The sequence below is a fragment of the Scardinius erythrophthalmus genome (assembly GCF_964197995.2).
Source record: "Scardinius erythrophthalmus genome assembly, chromosome: 18".
In the NCBI taxonomy this organism is placed as follows: Eukaryota; Metazoa; Chordata; class Actinopteri; order Cypriniformes; family Leuciscidae; genus Scardinius; species Scardinius erythrophthalmus.
The window spans coordinates 38,089,805-38,110,189 of NC_138238.1; the positions used below are offsets into that span (position 1 = coordinate 38,089,805).

Below are 20,385 nucleotides of genomic sequence, written 5' to 3' on the forward strand. Positions count from 1 at the left end.
ACTCTAACTATATGCATGTAGAATTAACGTTCACTTAATGACATATAATTACAATAAATATGGTAACACTTTATTTTAGTGTCCTTATTATGCATGTTACATGTAGTACTAACTATAATTTATTCATAATTCCATGCAACTGACCCTAAACCAAACCTAACCCTATACTCAGTACATTACAAATATTACTCAGCACTTAAATGTATAATTACACTGTAACGTTAACACGGACATGTTAAAATAAAGTGTAAGCAATACAATATATCTAGACTAGTGTCAGATGTGTACATTTCTGAGTGAGTACAGCACCTGTCATTATGCTCAAATCAACACCAAACTGCATCGGAACAAACTAGTATATAACTGTTAAAACAACTATTAAACAATCTAGTGATATGATAAAGTGAATGCAGTGCCGAATAAAGTTTATCTGCTACAGACTATCGAGAACTTCTGCTGCATTTAAACATTCAAACATTTAAACATTTCAAAAACAGAAAGTAAACGCAGCTATAGCCGATTTTTGGTTCGTTTTCATTCATTCTTTGACATTATTACCTCAGCATAGAGTATTTGTTATTGAATAGTACTTACTGTTTACAGGCACCAACTGAGCCTCTTCACTTCCTGCTTCCCTGTACACGTGTCTGTGTTACGGCGTAAGCCCCGCCCCCCTCGAGCTCCTATTGGGTAATTCACACGCTACGCAGTTTTTAAGTGGCCACGTCAGCTGCGATCTAACCTGGTTCCAACAGGTCATCGGATGAAGTTTGCAGAGCAGAGAGAGTTATGAGACAGATGTTCATCTATTTTGACACTGACCTTATGTGTCTTTTTTGTTTTGTTTTGTTTTTGGCTGAATGTACTTGACTAATTGTTGGAAATGTTGATGAAAATCTGTGGAAATATACTTTAACATTATTAAATGCAAGTTTTTTGCATTTAAAAATGAAGTGAAGCATTATATTGAGTCAATATTGCCCTCCAAGACACAAAAAGCTATTCGAATTTTACAAGCACTTTAAAGTATTCCTATACTGTTTACCTCCCCCTATCATTTTAAATGTATTGAATTGTATTATATCTCTATTGTTTCTATCTTTATCTCTATCGCTGACCTAAGTTTAATCATTTGTACAGGTGTAAACTCGTGGATAAAAAAATAAATAAAAAATTCTTCAGTTGCTGTACCTTTGCCTTTCAAGAATTTTGAAAATTATATTGGGAGAAAATGGTGTGTTAGCCTTTTGGAAAAATTAATAAAACAAAGCAATGAAAACATAATCTCATAAAGAACTTTTTTTATATGCTTTATTTGAACATTCAGTTTACAGTGTAAAACAACAAAATTAGAACATAACAACAAGTATTAAGAATAACAAAACTATAAAGAAAAGTAAAAGAAAAAGCTTCACAAACACCATAGCAGAACAAAACCAGAACTAGACAGTAAAATAAGCAAGAATGGGGAAAAAAGAAAGAGGGCATTACTTAAATTAAAAGAAATTTAAACATTAATTAAGGTAAAAAAAAAAATCATAAAGAAATTGTAATTTACTTCTTATGATGACGGCACTTGCTGCATGTAGTCTATATACAGAAAAGTTAATTAAATTAACTATTAAAAATTAAGTATCATGTGCTCTGATATTTTCATGTTGCGAGTTCGAGTCTGAACCTTTTCCAATCCCTTCAATGATAAAATTATAAAATGTATATATATATATATATATATATATATATATATATATTCCAGCATAATCAGTCTTTTAGTCCTTTATCTTTTATTTTTTTGTCATGTGTGCTTTATTAGTTCCTTTATAATTGCTGGTATTACTCTCCTTTTATCTTTCATCTCTGTTCTCGTTTATTTGATCCAATTTTCTTTCTTGATAACAATTGGCTTTCTCAGAAAAGCACTGGTTGTGTCTCCTTTTATCCTTTTATGGTGAGCAAATTTTTGTTTCTTTCATGAATGTGATTCATTTGCCATATGAACTGCTCATGTCGATCTTTAAGAAGGTCTGTGAAATAGGGTTTGAAGTTTTTTGAAATATTAAAATGACAGAGCATTAACTGTGTTTTTTTATTGTGACAAAATACTTTGAATACATTAAAATGGATTCCTCAATAGTTGAAATAGTAGAGTTGCTGTGGCATTTCAGCAGCTCATACACAAATCTGTCAAACTCAAGGTAAAATGCAAGATGGCAAATAAAGCATCACTCAACAGGAGATTCACTACGGCAAAGTGCATTTGAGTGTTTGTAATTCAGAGCCATGATAAACCATAAGAAATGAGATCAAAGAAGAGAGATGAAAGATAAACGGGGAGTCATTTCAGGTATCACTGAAAAACAGAAATAATGGAGATAATTAAAGAACACGTTTCGACTTTAAAATACTGCTTTTTATTCGTAGGTATGAATTACCATTCACTTAAAGGGTTAGTTCACCCAAAATGAAATTTATCCCATAATTTACTCTCCCTCAAGCCATGTGTATAAGACCTTCTTTTTTCAGCCAAACACAATCAGAGTTATATTACTGCAATATAAAATACTATAATCAACACGACTCCAGGGGTTAATAAAGGCCTTCTGAAGTGAAGCCGTGCGGTTTTTTTTTAAAGAAATATCCATATTTATAACTTTACAATCACTGGCCTCCGGTAATGGAAGTACGGGAGTCGGAAAAGTGACCTCTGACCCGACGCGTGATGTATTGATGAATGCAGAAGTGCAGAGTATAGAGCAAAGCAAAACACCAGTCAGGAATTATAAGTTTAAAATGAGAGTTTTTAAGGAGAAATGTGGGAGGAGCTTGAGTTGGCCTCGACTCTCACCTGAGCTTACGCTATGCCTTCATCCTGCATCATGTGCCGGGTCAGAGGTCATGTGTCGGGTCAGAGGTCATGTGTCGGGTCAGAGGTCACTCTTCCGCCGGAACTAGACTAGCTTACAGCCAGTGATTACAGTTTATAAAGTTATGAATATGGATATTTTTCTTAAAAAAAACACATGGCTTCACTTCAGAAGGCCTTTATTAACCCCTGGAGTGGTATGGGTTACTGTTATAATGGATGGATGCGCTTTTTTAGGCTTCAAAATATAAGGCACTATTCACTCCGATTATAAAGTTTGGACATTTTCTAATATAACTCATTGTGTTCGGCTGAAGGAAGAAAGTCATATGCACCTAGGATGGCTTGAAGGTGATTCAATTATACAATAATTTGTAATAATTTGCAATAATATATAATCATTGCACAATCTCTGCCATTTTTATGTTATAATACAGTATATCTACATGCATAAGAGACTCATTAAGTTCAGCGTGAGTGCAACACTTACAATTAACCATTTCCTAAACTATGCTTTATTTTGATAACTGTAAAAACAATCTATCAAGTGATATTAAAAAGCAAATGCAGTGCTATTAAATAAGACTATCACATTTAAATACCTAATTTTCATTCATTTTTACTACATATTACAAAATGCTGGTTTGTTTCAACCCATGTTTGGGTCAAATATGAACAAACCCAACCGTTGGTTTCAATTTTTTAATTAAATTTCAAACCCAACGGTTGGGTTTGTACATATTTGACCCAAACATGGGTTGAAACAACCCAGCATTTTGTTGAATGTACCTCAGCATACACTGTTTTGCTAATTAAAGAACATGCATATACAACAAAAGCATACAAGACAAAAGAATAAAGATGAGAAACACAGATGAGACCAGGAACATGCATTAAATGCTTTTGAACGATAGGTTTCAGAATATCTCCAATCACGTCCAGGTTCTTCTTTACAATTCTTAGAAACTACAGCCTGGTATTTGTAAAACCGGTATGTTCCTAGTTAAGAGATACAAGAAAACTCAAGCCCAGAACAGTGAAACCAAACGCTTTGCCATGTAGATTTATTGGAGAGGACTGGATACCTGTCTTCAGCAACACAAAGTCACTTGAGGCCCCTTAAACCTCGACATAAGCTCAGCATGCCAATGGAAACTTCCAAAATTGTAGGAATGATTCATGGAATTGGGAGTAGAATGACCTCCAAAACAATTAGCATATTGCATAATCTCTACTAAAAGCGTGCTTGTGGTCAGTGAGGTGAGTATATATGAGCCTAATCATTACCTCCCTCAAGTTACTGTTTCCCGCATTTCTTGGGAAGTTCACTGGCATTCCAACAATGCGTGTCAGAAGAGGAACAGGACTAAGGTGGTCGCTCATTACTCTTGCCCTTTTATCTGCCAGCGCTTCCACCCACCGAGGCCTTGTGCGCGTGATAGATGATTCACTGACCAACAAACAAAGACAATCAGCCAGAAATATAAACAGTGAAGGGGGGAAACGCAGACAGGCCAGATTCATCACTCATCCGATGGGGACGCATTTGTGAAGTGGGTGGCCCGGAGGAGAAGTTGGGGGTTGATCGGCTCAGATTGACCCCCCACTGAACTGCGAGGAAAGGGAGGAAACATAGGGGTGGAGTGACGGAAGAAAACGAGAGGGAGTGAACAAGGGAGTGTGAAAGAAAGAGGCTGGATGGACCTTCTGACAGGAGTGTTTAGTTATGAAAACAAAAGTATTGTAACAGATGGCACCCTGGAAACCTCATAAGAGCGGATTGGAACGAGCCGGCGCAGCTTATCGGAGTCGACGGATGACTTAGACACACACACACACACACTTTGGGATATATAAGATCTCCACAGGAGGGTCTGACACCAACTAGAGTTTGGAGATATTTCAACAATTTTGAACCAGTTCTTTGGGGTGAAATGTGTTTCTTGTTTCTTCAAGATCAGTTCTGATGATGGGAAAGTAAGCCTTCAAGGTGGAGATCAAGAACTAATCCTGGTTCTTGTAATACGTTTGAACTACAAGGACTACAAGACCAGAAATGGAAACGGCAGTGCCTTTGGGAATGTTTTACGACAACGTGTCGGTTCTAGGCGCCGCGATAAACAACGTCTACATCCAGAAGGACTTCAGCGCGTTCAGCGTCACCATGGCCGTGATGTACCTGGCCGTTTGCATTGTGGGATTGGCCGGGAACTCGCTGGTTATAATCACCATCCTAAAGCTGGACAAAATGTCTTCGGCGACCACCGTCTACATTTTCAACTTGGCTTTGGCTGATGGACTTTTCATGGTAGGACTCCCGTTTATCGCTATCCAAAACTTCCAAGACCAGTGGATCTTCGGAGATGCCGTTTGCAAGCTGGTTATGGTTCTAGACGGCATTAATCAATTCACAAGCGTGTTCTGCCTGACGGTAATGAGCGTTGACCGTTACATGGCGCTGGTAGACCCGATGCGATTCGCTCGTTGGCGGACGCCACGACGGGCGAAGATCATCGCTGCATTAATGTGGTTTATCTCTCTATTTCCCGTGCTTCCAATGGCTATTAACTTTTCTGCTAACTACGGTTTGTGCACCGTTGACCCTCATGTCGCAACTTACATCTGGTGGTTGACCTTTCTTAGCTACACGTTTGCATTGGGCTTTGCTTTGCCCTTCACCGTGATGATTGTGTTTTACACGGCACTGTTAGTGACTCTGAGAAACGCCAGAACGCAAACGTGTTCTTCGCTGGAGAGTCACAGGCTGGAGAAACAGGTTACTAAGATGGTGGTGGCGGTTGTTTCGGTGTTTGGCGTTTGCTGGCTGCCGTTCTACGTCTTCAACTTTTGCTCTCTGTACCGACCGGATCAGGCGCAGGATTTCACTCGTGGCTTTGAGTTTGTGGTGCTGCTGTCGTACTCGTGGAGCTGTGCCAATCCAATCCTGTACGCATGTCTGTCGGAAACTTTTCGAAGGCATTTCCACGCCCTCCTCTGTCCCCATAAGAGCTCGCCGACACACTGCGACCGAGACACCGAAGGCTACATCCTGCGCGACACCATCGCACAAGGCGTGTTAGCTTAGTGCGTCTGTGTTTTAAAGTCCCCCTGTGGTGTAAATCCAGCTTTTAATGTTGTTTATGTGTCTATGTGGTGTTTTTAATATGCTTATAGACAAACCATGTGTAAATTCATAAGTCGAAACCATTGCTGAGTATTTTCTCTTTAAAACTGCAGTGAAACAAAGACAGTCTCAAAAACGCGGTGTTTCTGACGTCACAAACTACCTTGAAACCAATCACGTCAACCTGTCATTAAGGGGAGTCTCCAGAGATGCCAGGATATTTTTCTGTTGATATGAAAAATCGTGTAGATTTAGCAATACAGCGGGTGTATTACAATGTTTTGATGAACTATATGCCTTTCTCCACTGACGTTCTGTTTTGTTCAAAGCGTTTCTGATGATTGTTAGAAGGCAGACTGAGATGGCAAACGGGAACATAGTATGTGTAACATAAAAACTGCTGGGTTGTTTCAACCCAGTTTTGGGTCAAATATGGACAAACCCAGCCATTTGGTTACATTTTTAACCCAATGTTTGGGTTTGTCCATATTTGACCCCAGCATTTTTTAGAGTGTAGCTTTCCTGTAGAACTGATAAGAATGTAAAATGTGTACCTTGAAATGCAATGTAAATCACTTTGGATAAAAGCGTCTGACAAATGCATAAATGTAAACATTAGCAACACATTATTAGCTGTCTAAAAACATAGTCAAGCAAATGGCTAATCATATTAATTACCGTTATGTGTCCGACGTTGTAAAGAGCGATAGCATTGTGCAGCGTTTACCTCAGTCAGTTGGCCGAGTGAATCTCTGAGTGGAGGCGGGGTTAATTAGCATATTCATGGATCGGCGTATATTAAATGAAGCAAGGGTGTAGAGTTGCATTCCAGCTATTTTAAGGTATTAAGATTTTTTTTTTCCACAGTAAAAAACTTTAAATATGTCGTTTTGCTGATCAAATATGAGTTTTAAGGGATAAAATGGTCGACTACAGGGGGACTTTAAATATGTTGCGATACATTCCAACATAAATCCTTACTTTGTAAACAGACAATCCTTTTGCTTTCTGCGCCACATTTGTGTAGTGCAGTTTAAAGTATGAGCCTGTGAGATTGAGCCTTACATGAGCAGACTGAGGCATGATAAGTGTTAGCACAAAAGCAAAGTTGACGTGGTTGGTTTCCATGCAGAGGAATGGCCGTGTTGTAAGGACGATTATTGTAAGGACAGGCCATTTCTGCCCTCCTGTACAAGTGCTGTCAAATTGACTGGTTTTCTGGATGATGTCATGGTTGCCATGACATCCAGCTTGGACCAAATATTTGAAGATTTTTGTGTGACTGTTGCTAAATAACACATGAATAAGGAATGTGTTTGTGAATTTGTTTGAAAACAGTTGATTTATTGATGCTAATAGCCAACACTGCCAAGTGACCATATTGCTAAAATAAATGTAATTATTAATAACACATGGCCATGCATATACATACACACATACATACACAGGGTAATGTTTTATTATTTTTATTTTTATATATGTTTTGTTACCATTTTTGGAAATATTTGTTAAAAATGTTTTTTGTTTGACCAAGAAACCAAAAGCAATTATTCTTTTTTTTTTTACTTTTTTAATAATATATTCTGAATGTATTGTAATATATTATGAATATCATAAAGCAGTAATTTACCCTTGTTTTATCACAATATGTTATGCTCATGCTTTTATGCCAATATTTTACTTTATTGCATGTATAGAATATTTGCAAATAATCATCCAGAACATGTTTCTTTTTATATTCCTGTCTACATATGCAAATTATCATTGTTCATAAACATTAAAATGTGCAGCTAATGACAAAGTGTGTAATTCTCTTTGTTCATGTAAGGATAGACTGCATAATTTAAACATTTATGAATCTCTGAAAAATCTTTGTGTGTGTGTGTGTGTGTGTGTGTGTGTGTGTGTGTGTGTGTGTGTGTGTGTGTGTGTGTGTGTGTGTGTGTGTGTGTGTGTGTGTGTGTGTGTGTGTGTGTGTGTGTAAGTCGTCAAAGGAGCAAATTTTCAGATTAAACTTTAAAGAGAAACAAACGTGCATTCAATTCGTGCCGCTTCTACTTTGAAATGTAGAACTGCTTGGATTTTGCAAAGAAAAATGAATCTTTCATCACATACAAGTTTGACTGAGGTTGGTATTAATATCTTGACATAGTTGAGGGCTTTGGACTGAGAAATGCGTTGAGAAAACGACTCACAACACTTCTTTGGCTCACATCTGTTATAAACGTGTTGTTTTTGCAGCAGTTTTATAGGCAGCCAAAGTGCAATGCAAGCCTATAACATACCTTTCCTTATTCACTATATGCCTAAAGCAGAATCTGGAAGCATACGACTTTAATCATCAAAATAAGGGGATGACCACACACATGAACAAAATGTACTCGCACTCATTCTTGTCCATCATCATGTAAAAAAAAAAAAAAAAACTAAAATGCATGAGACAGAGTTGGTGGGAGACAGTACGCTTAGATTAGAACACTTAAAATGCTTCATTCCCATGTACAAATGTAGGAAAATAGCATCCCATGACTCCATGATGAATATGTTTTCCTAACGATTGTCAAAAATGTATACCTCTGACATAAAACAGACGGAACCTAAGCTTATCAAATCTGCCAAAATAAAATGATTTAGATACAAAATGAGACGGTTAGGAATTGCTCTCACGCACATTATGTACCAAAACAATTTTAAATAACATCTCTCCAGAGGTTATGAGATCGCATCCCTCATTACTCTGATAAGCATCTGTTATCCCACAAGTGTCTAAATAGAAGATTACTTATTTTATTATGAAATAACGAATTCAGAATCAGCACATCATTGAGCAAAAATATTCTAAACGAATCAAAAATTATAATATATAACATGAAATATAAATAAATATAAATATTATAGAAAATGTATTAGCAAATCTTGGCTGAGGAAGCTTATGTACACTGTAACTCAATTTAAATGCATATTGCCATGAAAAATATCTATAATTTAATTCACAGTCCTGGTTTTTGGGGTTGTTTTTGTCCTTTTGCTTTAACTCCGTCCAGTTGACAGTGCAACATACTCTAGTTAACACAACATTTGACCATTTTTACACAACAAAACTGTCCGCCAGTTCAGCTGTCTCTTTTATATCCCTGATGGCCCAGTTTGGCTCTGTGCCTTAGAAAACAGCCCATCTTTATCAGTAGTTATCACTGTGCCTATAAACTGACAAAAGCTTTTAATTGGACCCTTGGGCGTCACATGTCCGGTCTAGGCCTATAATGTATAGGTTTGAAACACATCAGGCACATAATGAAGAGGTTAGCTCAGTTCAAGACAGTAAGGCTTCTGGGGCTTAAGGGAAATTCATTTAAAGTGTTAGTTCACTCAAAAATGCGTCGTGTCAGAGGTCATGTGTCGGGTCAGAGGTCACTCTTCAACCAACTATAGACTCGCCTACGGCCGTTACCGGAAGCCAGTGATTAGTTATAAATATGGATATTTTTCTTACAAAAACGAATGGCTTCAGATCAAAAGGCCTTTATTAACACCTGGAGTCGTATGGATTACTGTTATGATGGATGGATGTGCTTTTTTGGGCTTCAAAATCTAAGGTACATTCATTCCCATTTTAAAGCCGAAGAGCCATTTTAATAAAACTCAGATTGTATTCGTCTGAAAGAAGAAACTCAATATACACCCATGGCTTGAGGGCGAGTAAATAATGGGATAATTTTCAGTTTTGGGTGAACTATCCCTTTAAAAATTAATTGCATTCAAAATTATATGAAATTATTTACCATTGAGGCTGTGATACATGTTATTAAAAGAATAAGAACGGATTTATTTATGTGTTTAAAAACAGAGGTGTTTAATATAAGAACAGATGTAATGGAAACATTATGGAAATGTTACATGAATTATCACTCACTGGAGTTAGTGTACAAAGTCCATTACATTTTTGATGATTCAAACAGTGCCCACAATAAGTAGTCAAATACAAAAATATATATATATATTCATAGAACTGTGTGTATTAAATGAGGCAAGGGTGTAGAGTTACATTCAAGATATTTTAAGGCATGAAGAATTTTTTTCAAATAAAAAACATTTAAATAGCCTATGTCATTTTGGTGATCAAAGATGAGTTTTAAGGGATAACATTATTGACAAAATTAAGAACCTGTCTGAATTCTGAGATTCCTGTGTTCTGTTTAACACAGTTATCACCGTTATGTTTGTCCAGCCCAAAAGCACGTGTGTTGAAATGGGAGCCCTAATAATAAATGAGACGCGAGTCTTCCACTCTTCCACTCGACTGCGACCTGTTGGTGTTCTCCTGCTGGGTTCACAAATCAACCATGGCCTTGCGGACTCGAGCTGTCTTAAAAAAAAAAAACGTTTTACACTCTCGATGAGGTTTATTCAATTTGTGGAGAATGTTGTCATGAACATTTCCACCATGCAATATTTCACCCCACACACAACATTGGTGGAAATGGCATTTTAAACATTTGTCGGAATAAAATGACACACTCCTTTGGAAATTACAGCATTTTATGTGTGCTAAATACAAACTAATTCAGTAATATGTTCACGGTTTCGAAATAATTTGACAAAATTGCTTACAAATGATGCACAGTAAAAATATGATGGACAAAAAGTGACATTTTTCACACATTTCATCTCATAATTTGTTTCAAGCGTGATGAAATTATGTATTTTTATGGTCTTGAATAAAAGTGTTGTTTGTGTAAAATGATAAATATTGTATATACATATTGAAATGATTTATGATTATATTGATTTTTTGGGTAATATTTATGTTTTTGGTGCTAGCTTAAAATAATCAAATATGTAAAAAAAGAAAAGAAAAAAAGAAAAGTTGATAAAGACATTGTTAAAATGTATGTTTTAATACAAATCAGCAACTGGGACATAAAAGTGCCCAATAATAAAAAACACAAAAAATGCTTTGCTTTCTCATAACTAATGCATAATCCTCTATTCTTACCACACACCGTCCTGACAAGAATTTTCCCCATTTCTGTCTACTTTTGTCAGCTTGAGGAGAAAGGTTTTCCTCTCACTGTTGCCTTTCTCTTAGAACAGAACATATATCCATTTGTTTAGAGCTTTATAACAAGTTTATGTCAACCACTCATCAAAAATAATGGATGTTATTAGTTTTCCATACATGTTTCAGTTAAATCATTTATCATTTTGATTTATTTAACCCTTTTTGTCAAGTTGCGTCTGTTTATTTTCATTGCCACAGTTTACCTTTCATCAAGGCTTTTCATGACTTATCAGCCATTGACCTTTAACCCCATATATTCAGTTTAACTACGAGCTGTCCAAGGCGAAGGCTTGTGGTGTGTTCACTTCTCTTCTTTTAGGATTGAGCATTTCAGTTCCGTTAAAGCAGAAGATAACCAATCTCAGGAATTTCTGTTAAACAATAATGAAACAATTCATTATTTGTCACGCAATTTACATGCCTGCAATTTTCATATACAGTGTTTTTTTTTTTTTTTTTGTCTGAGGTTAGCTTAAGGTTTGAGTGTGTGTGTGTGTGTGTGTGTGTGTGTGTGTGTGTGTGTGTGTGTGTGTGTGTCAGACAAGTCCATATTCTGACCCTTAGAACATAACTGTCACGGTTAGCTTAGATAGATAGACGAAGACAAGCAGATTAAGATCAATATACATTTATTTTAATGACGGTTCTCCAAGTGGGCATACAGGCAGAATATACACAACCATACATAACAGAGATCGGACAAAGAGTGAACAGGAGGAACTAAATAGCAAACATGATGGTAATTAATAGGACACAGGTGAGACCGATCAACTAATGATGGTAACCAGGGAGGCAGACTAGTGGCGGGAAACTGAACAAAGGAACATGTGACAAATGACAACTAACTGAGTTTACACGAAGGGACGACGCAGATATTTCCCTGTGGTTTGGCCTCTCATTTACACGAAAACCCCGTTTTTATCACAGAAAACGATTATTTCTTAAAATTCTGGCCAAAGTGGAGATTTCTGATAACGCCTGTTATGTGTTGCCGTGTCAACTGGGAGAAACGAGGTTTGTGGTTCTCAAACTTCACATTATGCGCCAGAAAATGCGTAACGTCATGTGAGCGCCCTAGGGAGTCGCTTGTGTTATTCGTTGTTGTCGATTCTGAGGATTCTGATTGGCTTGCATGGCTTTATCCTTCTCCCTGCCGCCCATAGGTTTGGCATAGTTATGATGGCGCTCGACGGCGTATTTATGCGGGTTGATGGAAATGACAACTGTTTTGAAAATGATGTTGTGTGCGCGATGTTATTATTGAAAACGGAGGGGGGAGGGGGGGAATATTCCTTTCTCTAAATACCCGGCTATGTGTAAATGTGGCCTAAAAAGTCCATGAACACAGACACAGTGGTGACAATAATATTCCATTATTGTTGTTTTGTCATTTGTTTGCCACTGTACCTTTAAGAAACACACTCCAGAATGTTAATTGGTCATGTGTTGATGTGTATGTTTGACCAGTTAGTCAAGATTAGCTTGTTTCAGCAGTTATTTGAAACAGATTCAAAAATGTGAATAAGATTTGTGCGCTTGCACCTGGTTTGATCGTTAGCCTCATAGCATAATTGCCTAAGTCATATTTCAATTTCTTTGGAAAACAAGAACAAACAAAAAATGACTTAGGCAATTATGCTATGAGGCTAACGCTTCTGCTGCCTTCGGGCAATTGTCACATGACAAAGATGGCAGATTTCAGATTACACTCTTCCACAGGGTCCTACAATAGAAGAATATGACTTGAAAAGTAAACCCCTTTATGATATTTTTTTATTTTATTTTTCTGCAATGCACTTGTGCACCTGATCCTACTATATTATTGTAATGATACATTTTTGTTGCCATGCTGTCTATAGGCTACATGACATATTGTCAATAAAAAAAAATATAAAAAAAAAACTTCCACAGGGTCCTATAAGCCAGTTGAGGGACTTCCATTAAGATGAAAGAAGCTTTCTGCAAGTTGTAGAGTTTTCATATAGTGTCATTTTTAAAGCTTGGCTTCAATAAATGGTGCAGGTTTTAAGTTCACAACCATTTAACATCAAATTCTTTTATCTCAAAGAATTGAGGGAACATTTGATTTCTCACGATATGACTCATTTAAAGTCTCTGAATTAATTCCCACGTGCATTTAGGCTATTTCAATCTAATCTAATTTTAAACATCTTTTTTGGGGAGATTAATAAATTATTATTTTGACCCCTGACATATTCCCGTATCCTTATCAAGACCACACAGCAAAAAACAACTGAATATAGCCTTTCATGTCGTTTAGATTAATGTATCTGCGCAGGATATATATCTAGGAAGCGCGCGCTCGACGGATCAGTAGCTCCATCTGCACTCACACTCGTGCTCGCGCTCCAGCAACACACACGTTCCGCTCAGACTGAAAATACCAAAGGAATTCGACTATTGCCCCTCGAAATTTAGTTTTCATGACTTAAATGTTACGTTTATTGAGTTCAAGTGCGTCGTTCGCTTCTAAACTTATGTTTTAGTGTATTTTCTACTGAAATAACGGTAATTTGTTATCTGAGGAGAACTGTCGCTGTCCTGACGCACAAACGGACACGCGCGGGTTTATCAGGAGGTGTCAAGTGCGAGTGACGGTTATTCTTTCCTGGATTTCGCGCTTGTTCGGACAGTTTTGCGGTAATATAATGGTGGCAAATGGAAACATGTGAAGCTGTTCTTATTCCAGGAATGGATTTCCAAAGGTGTCCCATAACTACAGGTAACTATACAGGCAAAAATGTAATAGGCTACATCAGATAGTTTTAAAACTGTCTTTTCTACAGCATACCGATTCACGTGGCATAGCTGTGACTGTTTAACATTTTTATTTGGAAAAAAATAAAGTATTTATACATTTACATCACATTTTAATCATTTAGCAAACGTTTTTATCCAAAGTGATTTACAAATGAGGAGAATTACAGGTAATCAGCCGGCTACACATTATTTGGTAAGACGTGTTTAGGTAAAATAGTTCGATCAGTCGAAAATGTCTGTTTAGCTAATGTCAAAATAATGATTTTTTTCCCCACTTGCTATAATAATCCATTATAAAAATAGCATATTTTACACAATTTATGTAGACATGTCGTGTACTGGCTGAAAATCAAAGTAGGCTATAGCTTAGAGAGGCAGAGTCGTAAAACACAATTAATTGTGTATTTAATATGGGCTATTTAAGCAGACTGATCCTTCATTGAGGTTTTGAATAGGAAACGAAGTTATATGATTTGATTTCAGTTGGGTTTCTGATATTTTTCCCAGTTGAAGATGTTGTGATATTGTGTGTGGGATGATGGAGACCGACACGATTTGGATGGATCTCTGCAACCTAAATAGAGAACAACACTGCAGTATCCTACTTCACTTTTATATTAATTCATTCATCTGAGACTTGAGGAGCTGTACAGCTAAATTAAGTTCGTGTCATTTGTTAGATTATCTCTTATATGTCAAATATTCATTCTGTTTGCTCTGTAAAGATCAATTAAACCAATATTTGCTAGGGTAAAAGTCAATGAGCTGTAGAAACCAGACAGACAAGGTAAAGTCCTTGTTTATCCAAAGTCGCAGATCAGACCTGTAAGCAGTATTGATTATCTATCTGCATGCATGTTATCCGCTTTCCATTTTCACCTCATTTTTTACTTGAATAATGCTTTTATTTAAGCAGAACTCTACTCTCTCGCGAGATGCTAATCAGAATTCACCTCTGTGGTGATTATACCCCATATTGCAATTATTGTTTGAGATTCGTGGTTGCTTCATTCATGTGTCTTGCTCACTCATGTGAGTTTTGGGATTCCTAAACTTCAGTATGCTGACGTAATCCAATTTGGGGGAGTAAACAACCTTGACCATTTACATTTGGCAGCTGCATCACGTCTTGTATTAGTCTCAAATGCATGAAGTGACCAGGTGAAAATACTCATAAAGATTAAAAAAATATACAATACTTATTAAGTCAAGTTTGGAATATAACTGAAAATGTGTTTGTGGTGTGCATTTGTATCTCCTCCTGAACTGTCACATTGACATTTAGTCTGAAACCATTAAAAATAATGGGTCTTTGTGGAGTGGAACAGCTCCCATCCCGGCGTTGGTTCCGGAATAATTTTTTCCATTAATTTTCCCAAAGGACTTTTAAAAATGTCTTTTAAAAAAAAGAGTTATAAGTCATAAACCAAGCCAATCAGCTACGAGGTGAATCAAAACATTACAAACTCTGATTTGATTCAAAAATAAATAAAACATATATATAAAAAAACATAATACAAGACTGTGAACTTAATGACTTCAGTGAGGGAAAGAACTACAATCCCATGAAGCATTGCGAACAGCATAATCAAGTTAAAAAGGATGGATAAATATAAAACTTCTCATGTACAAATGTTTTATTATTGCAAAATATGCATATATATATATACAAATATTTAAGTATTTTGAGAGCTAAGAGAGATTGCAGTTCTTCATGGGAGTGGGCGGAGCTAAAGAGCCAATTTGGCACGTGTCGTTTTTTTGGGGTGTAATTTTCTGTACAGCATCATGGGTAATGTAGTTTCCACTAAGAATTCAGCTGTTAAATATTATTATTTAAAAGATAACCTGAAATAACGTGGCCTGACGGCTTAAACAGAAGCAAATGCCACGGATTAACAACCTCACTCACAGTCTTTAAAGGTTTAAAAGTTATCATTCAAAATCAATTTCCATATGGAGAAAAATTAATGGAGTGTTTACTTCCAAAACCCAACTCTCTTGCCATATGGTTCCATGAAGAAGCTTTAAAATATATTCAGTAAGAAAAAAATAAACAAATTTAAGAACTGTGCACTGAAAGGTTCTTTGGGGAACCAAAAATGGTTCTTCTATGGCATCTCCCCATTTGGAAACTATTTTTAAGGGTTTAACTTGGAAAACAGGGCTACAGTCCCACCATTAATACTCTTAAAAGTCTTCAGTTATGTGTAAACAATTACTCTCACATGCAACATCAATTAGATTAGATTACTTTGATTCGAGACAAATAAGGCATATGTACATGTGAATTTATCGAAATTTGAATAGATTGGTTGTTAACTCATATTTCCTTCCTTTTTTTTCCTTAAATGCCCATAGGTTTCGTATTAAACTGTGGATTCAATCTTCATAAGCCTATTCCCGGTGAATAATAAACACTGCCAAAATGGACACATGGACGTTTATGCCCAATTCCAACCTATCCCTCCCTGACCGCTTGGTGAACAATAGCTTCTTCCCAGGGAACGAGTCTGACTTTGGCCTGGAGATTTACCCTCACAATAGCACTAACCATGGCTTTGACCAAACAAGTTCAGTCGTCATCACATTTGTGTACTTTGTAGTCTGTGCGGTGGGACTGTGTGGGAACACGCTGGTCATTTATGTCATCCTGCGCTACGCCAAGATGAAGACCGTCACGAATATATACATTTTAAACCTGGCAGTGGCGGATGTCCTTTGCATGCTAAGTCTCCCTTTCATTGCGATTCAGCTCTTGCTTCTCCACTGGCCCTTTGGATCCGCGATCTGCCGCGTCGTCCTAACCGCGGACTCCATGAACCAATTCACCAGCATCTTCTTTCTGACGGTCATGAGCTTTGATCGCTACCTGGCCGTGGTGCATCCGATCAAATCCACCAAATGGCGAAAGCCACGCATGGCGAAAACCATTAGTTTGGCCATGTGGAGTGTGTCTCTGCTAGTCAACCTGCCAATTATGATCTACAGCGGAGTGAACTTGAAAAGATACGAGGCTCGGACGTGTACCATGTTGTGGCCGGAGCCACAGAACACCTACTACACCGCGTTTATCTTCTACACCTTTTTCTTGGGCTTTTTCTTACCGCTGATTGTGATCTCCATGTGCTACCTGCTAATCGTCATTAAGGTGAAATCCTCTGGCATGCGGGTCGGCTCCACCAAAAGAAAGCGCTCAGAGCGGAAAGTCACCCGTATGGTTTCCATCGTGGTGGTCGTGTTCGTGCTCTGCTGGTTACCGTTTTACGTATTCAACGTGACCTCTGTGACCGGAACCGTTCCCACAACACCTGTGCTGAAAAGCACGTTTGACTTCGTGGTGGTGTTGGGTTACGCCAACAGCTGCGCCAACCCGATCCTCTACGCCTTCTTGTCGGACAACTTCAAGAAGAGTTTCCAAAACGTCTTGTGTCTGAAACGGGTCGGTGGCTTGGATGAGATCGACCGGAGCGACAGTCGACAGGACAGGACTCGAATGGTCAACGATGTCATGACGGAAACGCAAAACGCTGCACTGCTCAATGGAAACCTTCAGACCAGCATCTGAAAATGTCACATGAACGAAAATAAAAGACTACCAGTCAGAAGCTACGAGAGATTTAGTATTTAAGATCAACGTTAAGTATCAGAGTTTATCTGGATGTCTTTAGGACATTAAAATGGTCCATTTGGGTGAGATCCTTTTGGAGAGCTTGATCTGATTGATCTCATGTATTTAAGCGATGAATGTAATTTACTGTAAATAACTCTCGCTTTGTTTGGTGTTGCTGTCTGAAGAAATTATGAAGCTGATGTGTTTTGTTATGCGTGTGCGTGTGTGTGTGTGTGTGTGTGTGTGTGTGTGTGTGTGTGTGTGTGTGTGTGTGTTCACTTCAGTGCCAAAACTGTCTTTAAAAGTTAAGAGATACAGTAGCGCCAATATTCAAGATCATGGCCCTTATTAGATAAACATTATTCACTCTCTAAAGACTTCTGTGGAAACACAAGGCCATATAGGACAAGCCTCTGTATATTCAAGGCTTCTGTGATGGCCAGACCAAATCACTGAATATAAAAAGGTCTCCAAAATCTAAGAAAAGATGTACATTTCTGTGGCCTATTTATTTGTTGTTTACTTAGTGAATTATGCTTGTTATATCTTACCAAAACCTGATGGTTGCCGTCTGCTTATATCTTGTTTACATTTAAAAAATCTTCCCTCATCAGATTTCGCCTCTGGTTCCCAGTAGAGTTTTATTTTGGTACTGGAAATGCACACAATGTTCAGTGGACGGGGGGAGCGGAGAAAGATGAGCTCTGTTGCTAAACTTGATGAGCTAATCGACATTTTCAGGCATCATATGAATGCGGCACCAAAAGGTGTAGGCAGCAACATTATGTCAAGAAACCTCCTTTTGATGGCATTTATACAGCATCACGTGTATCCTTCATGGAGAAAGCATTCCAATTGCACAGTTAAAATGGACTATTTGATGCATATTTGTATGTGCAGTGTGTTGTTGCTGATTTCTAGGAACCAGTTGTGAGTTGTGGCTTTAAACGCTCACTAGGTTTTGAAACAGAGCTTTAGTAATTATTATCTGACCTGGAGAAAGTTTTAGAACTTTTTATTAATCACACTTTGTAACATATCTTTCCCTCACGGGGCAAAATGATCGGAAGTGCTAAAATTATACTTTTTTTTTTTTTTTTTTTTTTTCCAGAAGGCTTGTTTTATTTCATTTTGATAATATTTTTTCTATTTTCTAATGCAATTGTTTTGGAGATGTTTTGTTATTTTTAATTTTATTTACCTTTAAATTGTTCAATAAATAGTAAATATAGTGATTTAAGCACATTCCTCACATTCCTTCAACTTAAATTTAAAATAACTCACAATTTCGTGCATAACCCTTTTAATTCAGCTCAAAATATCTTACAATCTTTGCGGACCTCTTCTAGCCTGGCAAGCCTACATCAAGATGTTAGGTCTGGCAACTCACCATAGACACGGCTCAATCCGAGGGGCGGGATAAACGGCTGTCTTTCAAATTCCCTCTGCACGCAATAGGACAGCGCTTCAACCAACCAGGGGTGGGTTTCCCGAAAGCATCGTTAGCCAACTATGGTCGCAAGTTCATCGCAATGTCCATTGAACTCTATTGGTAACGACGGAACTTGCGACCATAGTTGGCCAACGATGCTTTCGGGAAACACACCCCAGAGTGTTTTCCCAACAGCGGAGCTAACGTTAGTCGATAGATTCAACTTTTGAATCTAGCCGGCAAAACTACGAACACATCTTCCTTTTTTAAGAATGACTTAAGTGCCGTTCTTTGCTCTTTTCTCAAAGAAAAACTTAACGCCAAGTCCTCCAGAGTCGCGGCCAAAGCCGATTTGAAAGACTGTTCTCCAGAAGCAGCAACTCTTCTTTGTTTTCAAGTAGCAGGGAACCGTCGCAACTCTGTCGTCATTATGTTTAGCCCGCCCCGTCTACTCTATACGCGATGTGATTGGCCTAACCCAATTTAGGTTTTTCCAGCTCCTAAAGTCAATGGAGAGTTGCTAGACTACCCTGGCTGCAAAATACATTTTGCTGCCGCTAGGGTGCGTCTAGATTTCTAGGCTAGACCTCTTGTGAAAAAACATGATATTTCATGACTCTTGCCACTAGATGGCTTTATAGCTCTATATGGAGCAAATGAGCTGTTCGGCTGGGTCCTAAAGTCAGTTCGTTTCGGTATGCATTCAGATACACATGTGGACATTATCAAAATATTATGAATTTTAGTTTAAATTTTGAACATTTTTAGGCTTTTCTATGTGAACTTCCATTCATTTCTAAGGGGGTCAAATTGACCCACAAGGGAAGGATTTGTTACTTTTTGAAATTTTGAAAACACAAAACTCTCGAATCATTAAAATCATTAGAATCATTAAAAAAAAAAAAAGTTTGTAGTTGTGGTTCAAGTGCGACTTAAGTCCCAAGGTCTTGGACCCCTCTGTTGAACACTCAATTTTTACATTTTTGGATTAGTATGGTGTAACCAATAACCAGCTGGCAAATGAGATGCAAATCAATCCATCTCGTTCCAGTTGTAACACAAACCTTTTTCTCAGTCAGCGAGACAGACAATGATGAGAGAACACAAGGAGGGCATACACTGCATGCATTCAACTGTATTATTCATTATTCTGAGAAAAGTATTCAAACAATTGCACAATCGTGCAACTCTTTTGGCCAACGTGTTGAATATACCTCATTATAAAACATTAGATATTCAGCCTTTATCCATCATTGTGATGAATGCATCCCGTCACACTAATGCTGAAGCATCAACACGGACTGTTCAATAGCAGCTGCTTCACATTTGCATCGCTCGGAAGACATGAACAACTATTAATTATAAAACGACAATGCAAGTGCCTTAATCACTCGAAAAGACACACAGAATGAGAGGAGCGTAACCATGTGCATTCATTCATTCATTCATAGAGCTTTAACCTGAATGTACAATCAATTCATCCACTGTTATACACTTGTAGATAAAAACA

The 20,385-nt window shown here is 37.6% G+C and overlaps 3 protein-coding genes across 3 annotated transcripts in view; 2 read left to right on the forward strand and 1 right to left on the reverse strand.

Moving 5' to 3' along the window:
• slc39a11 (solute carrier family 39, member 11) overlaps nt 1–648 on the reverse strand; it is a 147,858-nt gene extending 147,210 nt beyond the window's left edge. The window contains exon 1 of the mRNA XM_081392232.1: nt 595–648. The gene's annotated coding sequence lies outside the window, so the exon portion shown is untranslated. The remainder of the gene's footprint in view (nt 1–594) is intronic.
• A 4,271-nt stretch (nt 649–4,919) lies between these two features.
• Nucleotides 4,920–7,999, forward strand: LOC308706549 (somatostatin receptor type 2; the record flags this gene model as incomplete). The annotated part of the gene is made up of 1 exon (XM_081392278.1): nt 4,920–7,999. One exon carries the CDS (start codon nt 4,920–4,922, stop codon nt 5,946–5,948), a length of 1,029 nt encoding a protein of 342 aa, XP_081248404.1. The 3' UTR covers nt 5,949–7,999.
• Nucleotides 8,000–13,421: 5,422 nt separating this feature from the next.
• sstr2a (somatostatin receptor 2a) lies at nt 13,422–19,762 on the forward strand. The gene is made up of 2 exons (XM_081393149.1): nt 13,422–13,792; nt 16,192–19,762. Exon 2 carries the CDS (start codon nt 16,259–16,261, stop codon nt 17,396–17,398), a length of 1,140 nt encoding a protein of 379 aa, XP_081249275.1. The 5' UTR covers nt 13,422–13,792; nt 16,192–16,258; the 3' UTR covers nt 17,399–19,762.
• Nucleotides 19,763–20,385: the final 623 nt, after the last annotated feature.

Bases quoted from the DNA above. Each gene is read 5' to 3' on its own strand.
- sstr2a (XM_081393149.1), top strand. From the start codon at position 16,259: ATGGACACATGGACGTTTATGCCCAATTCCAACCTATCCCTCCCTGAC.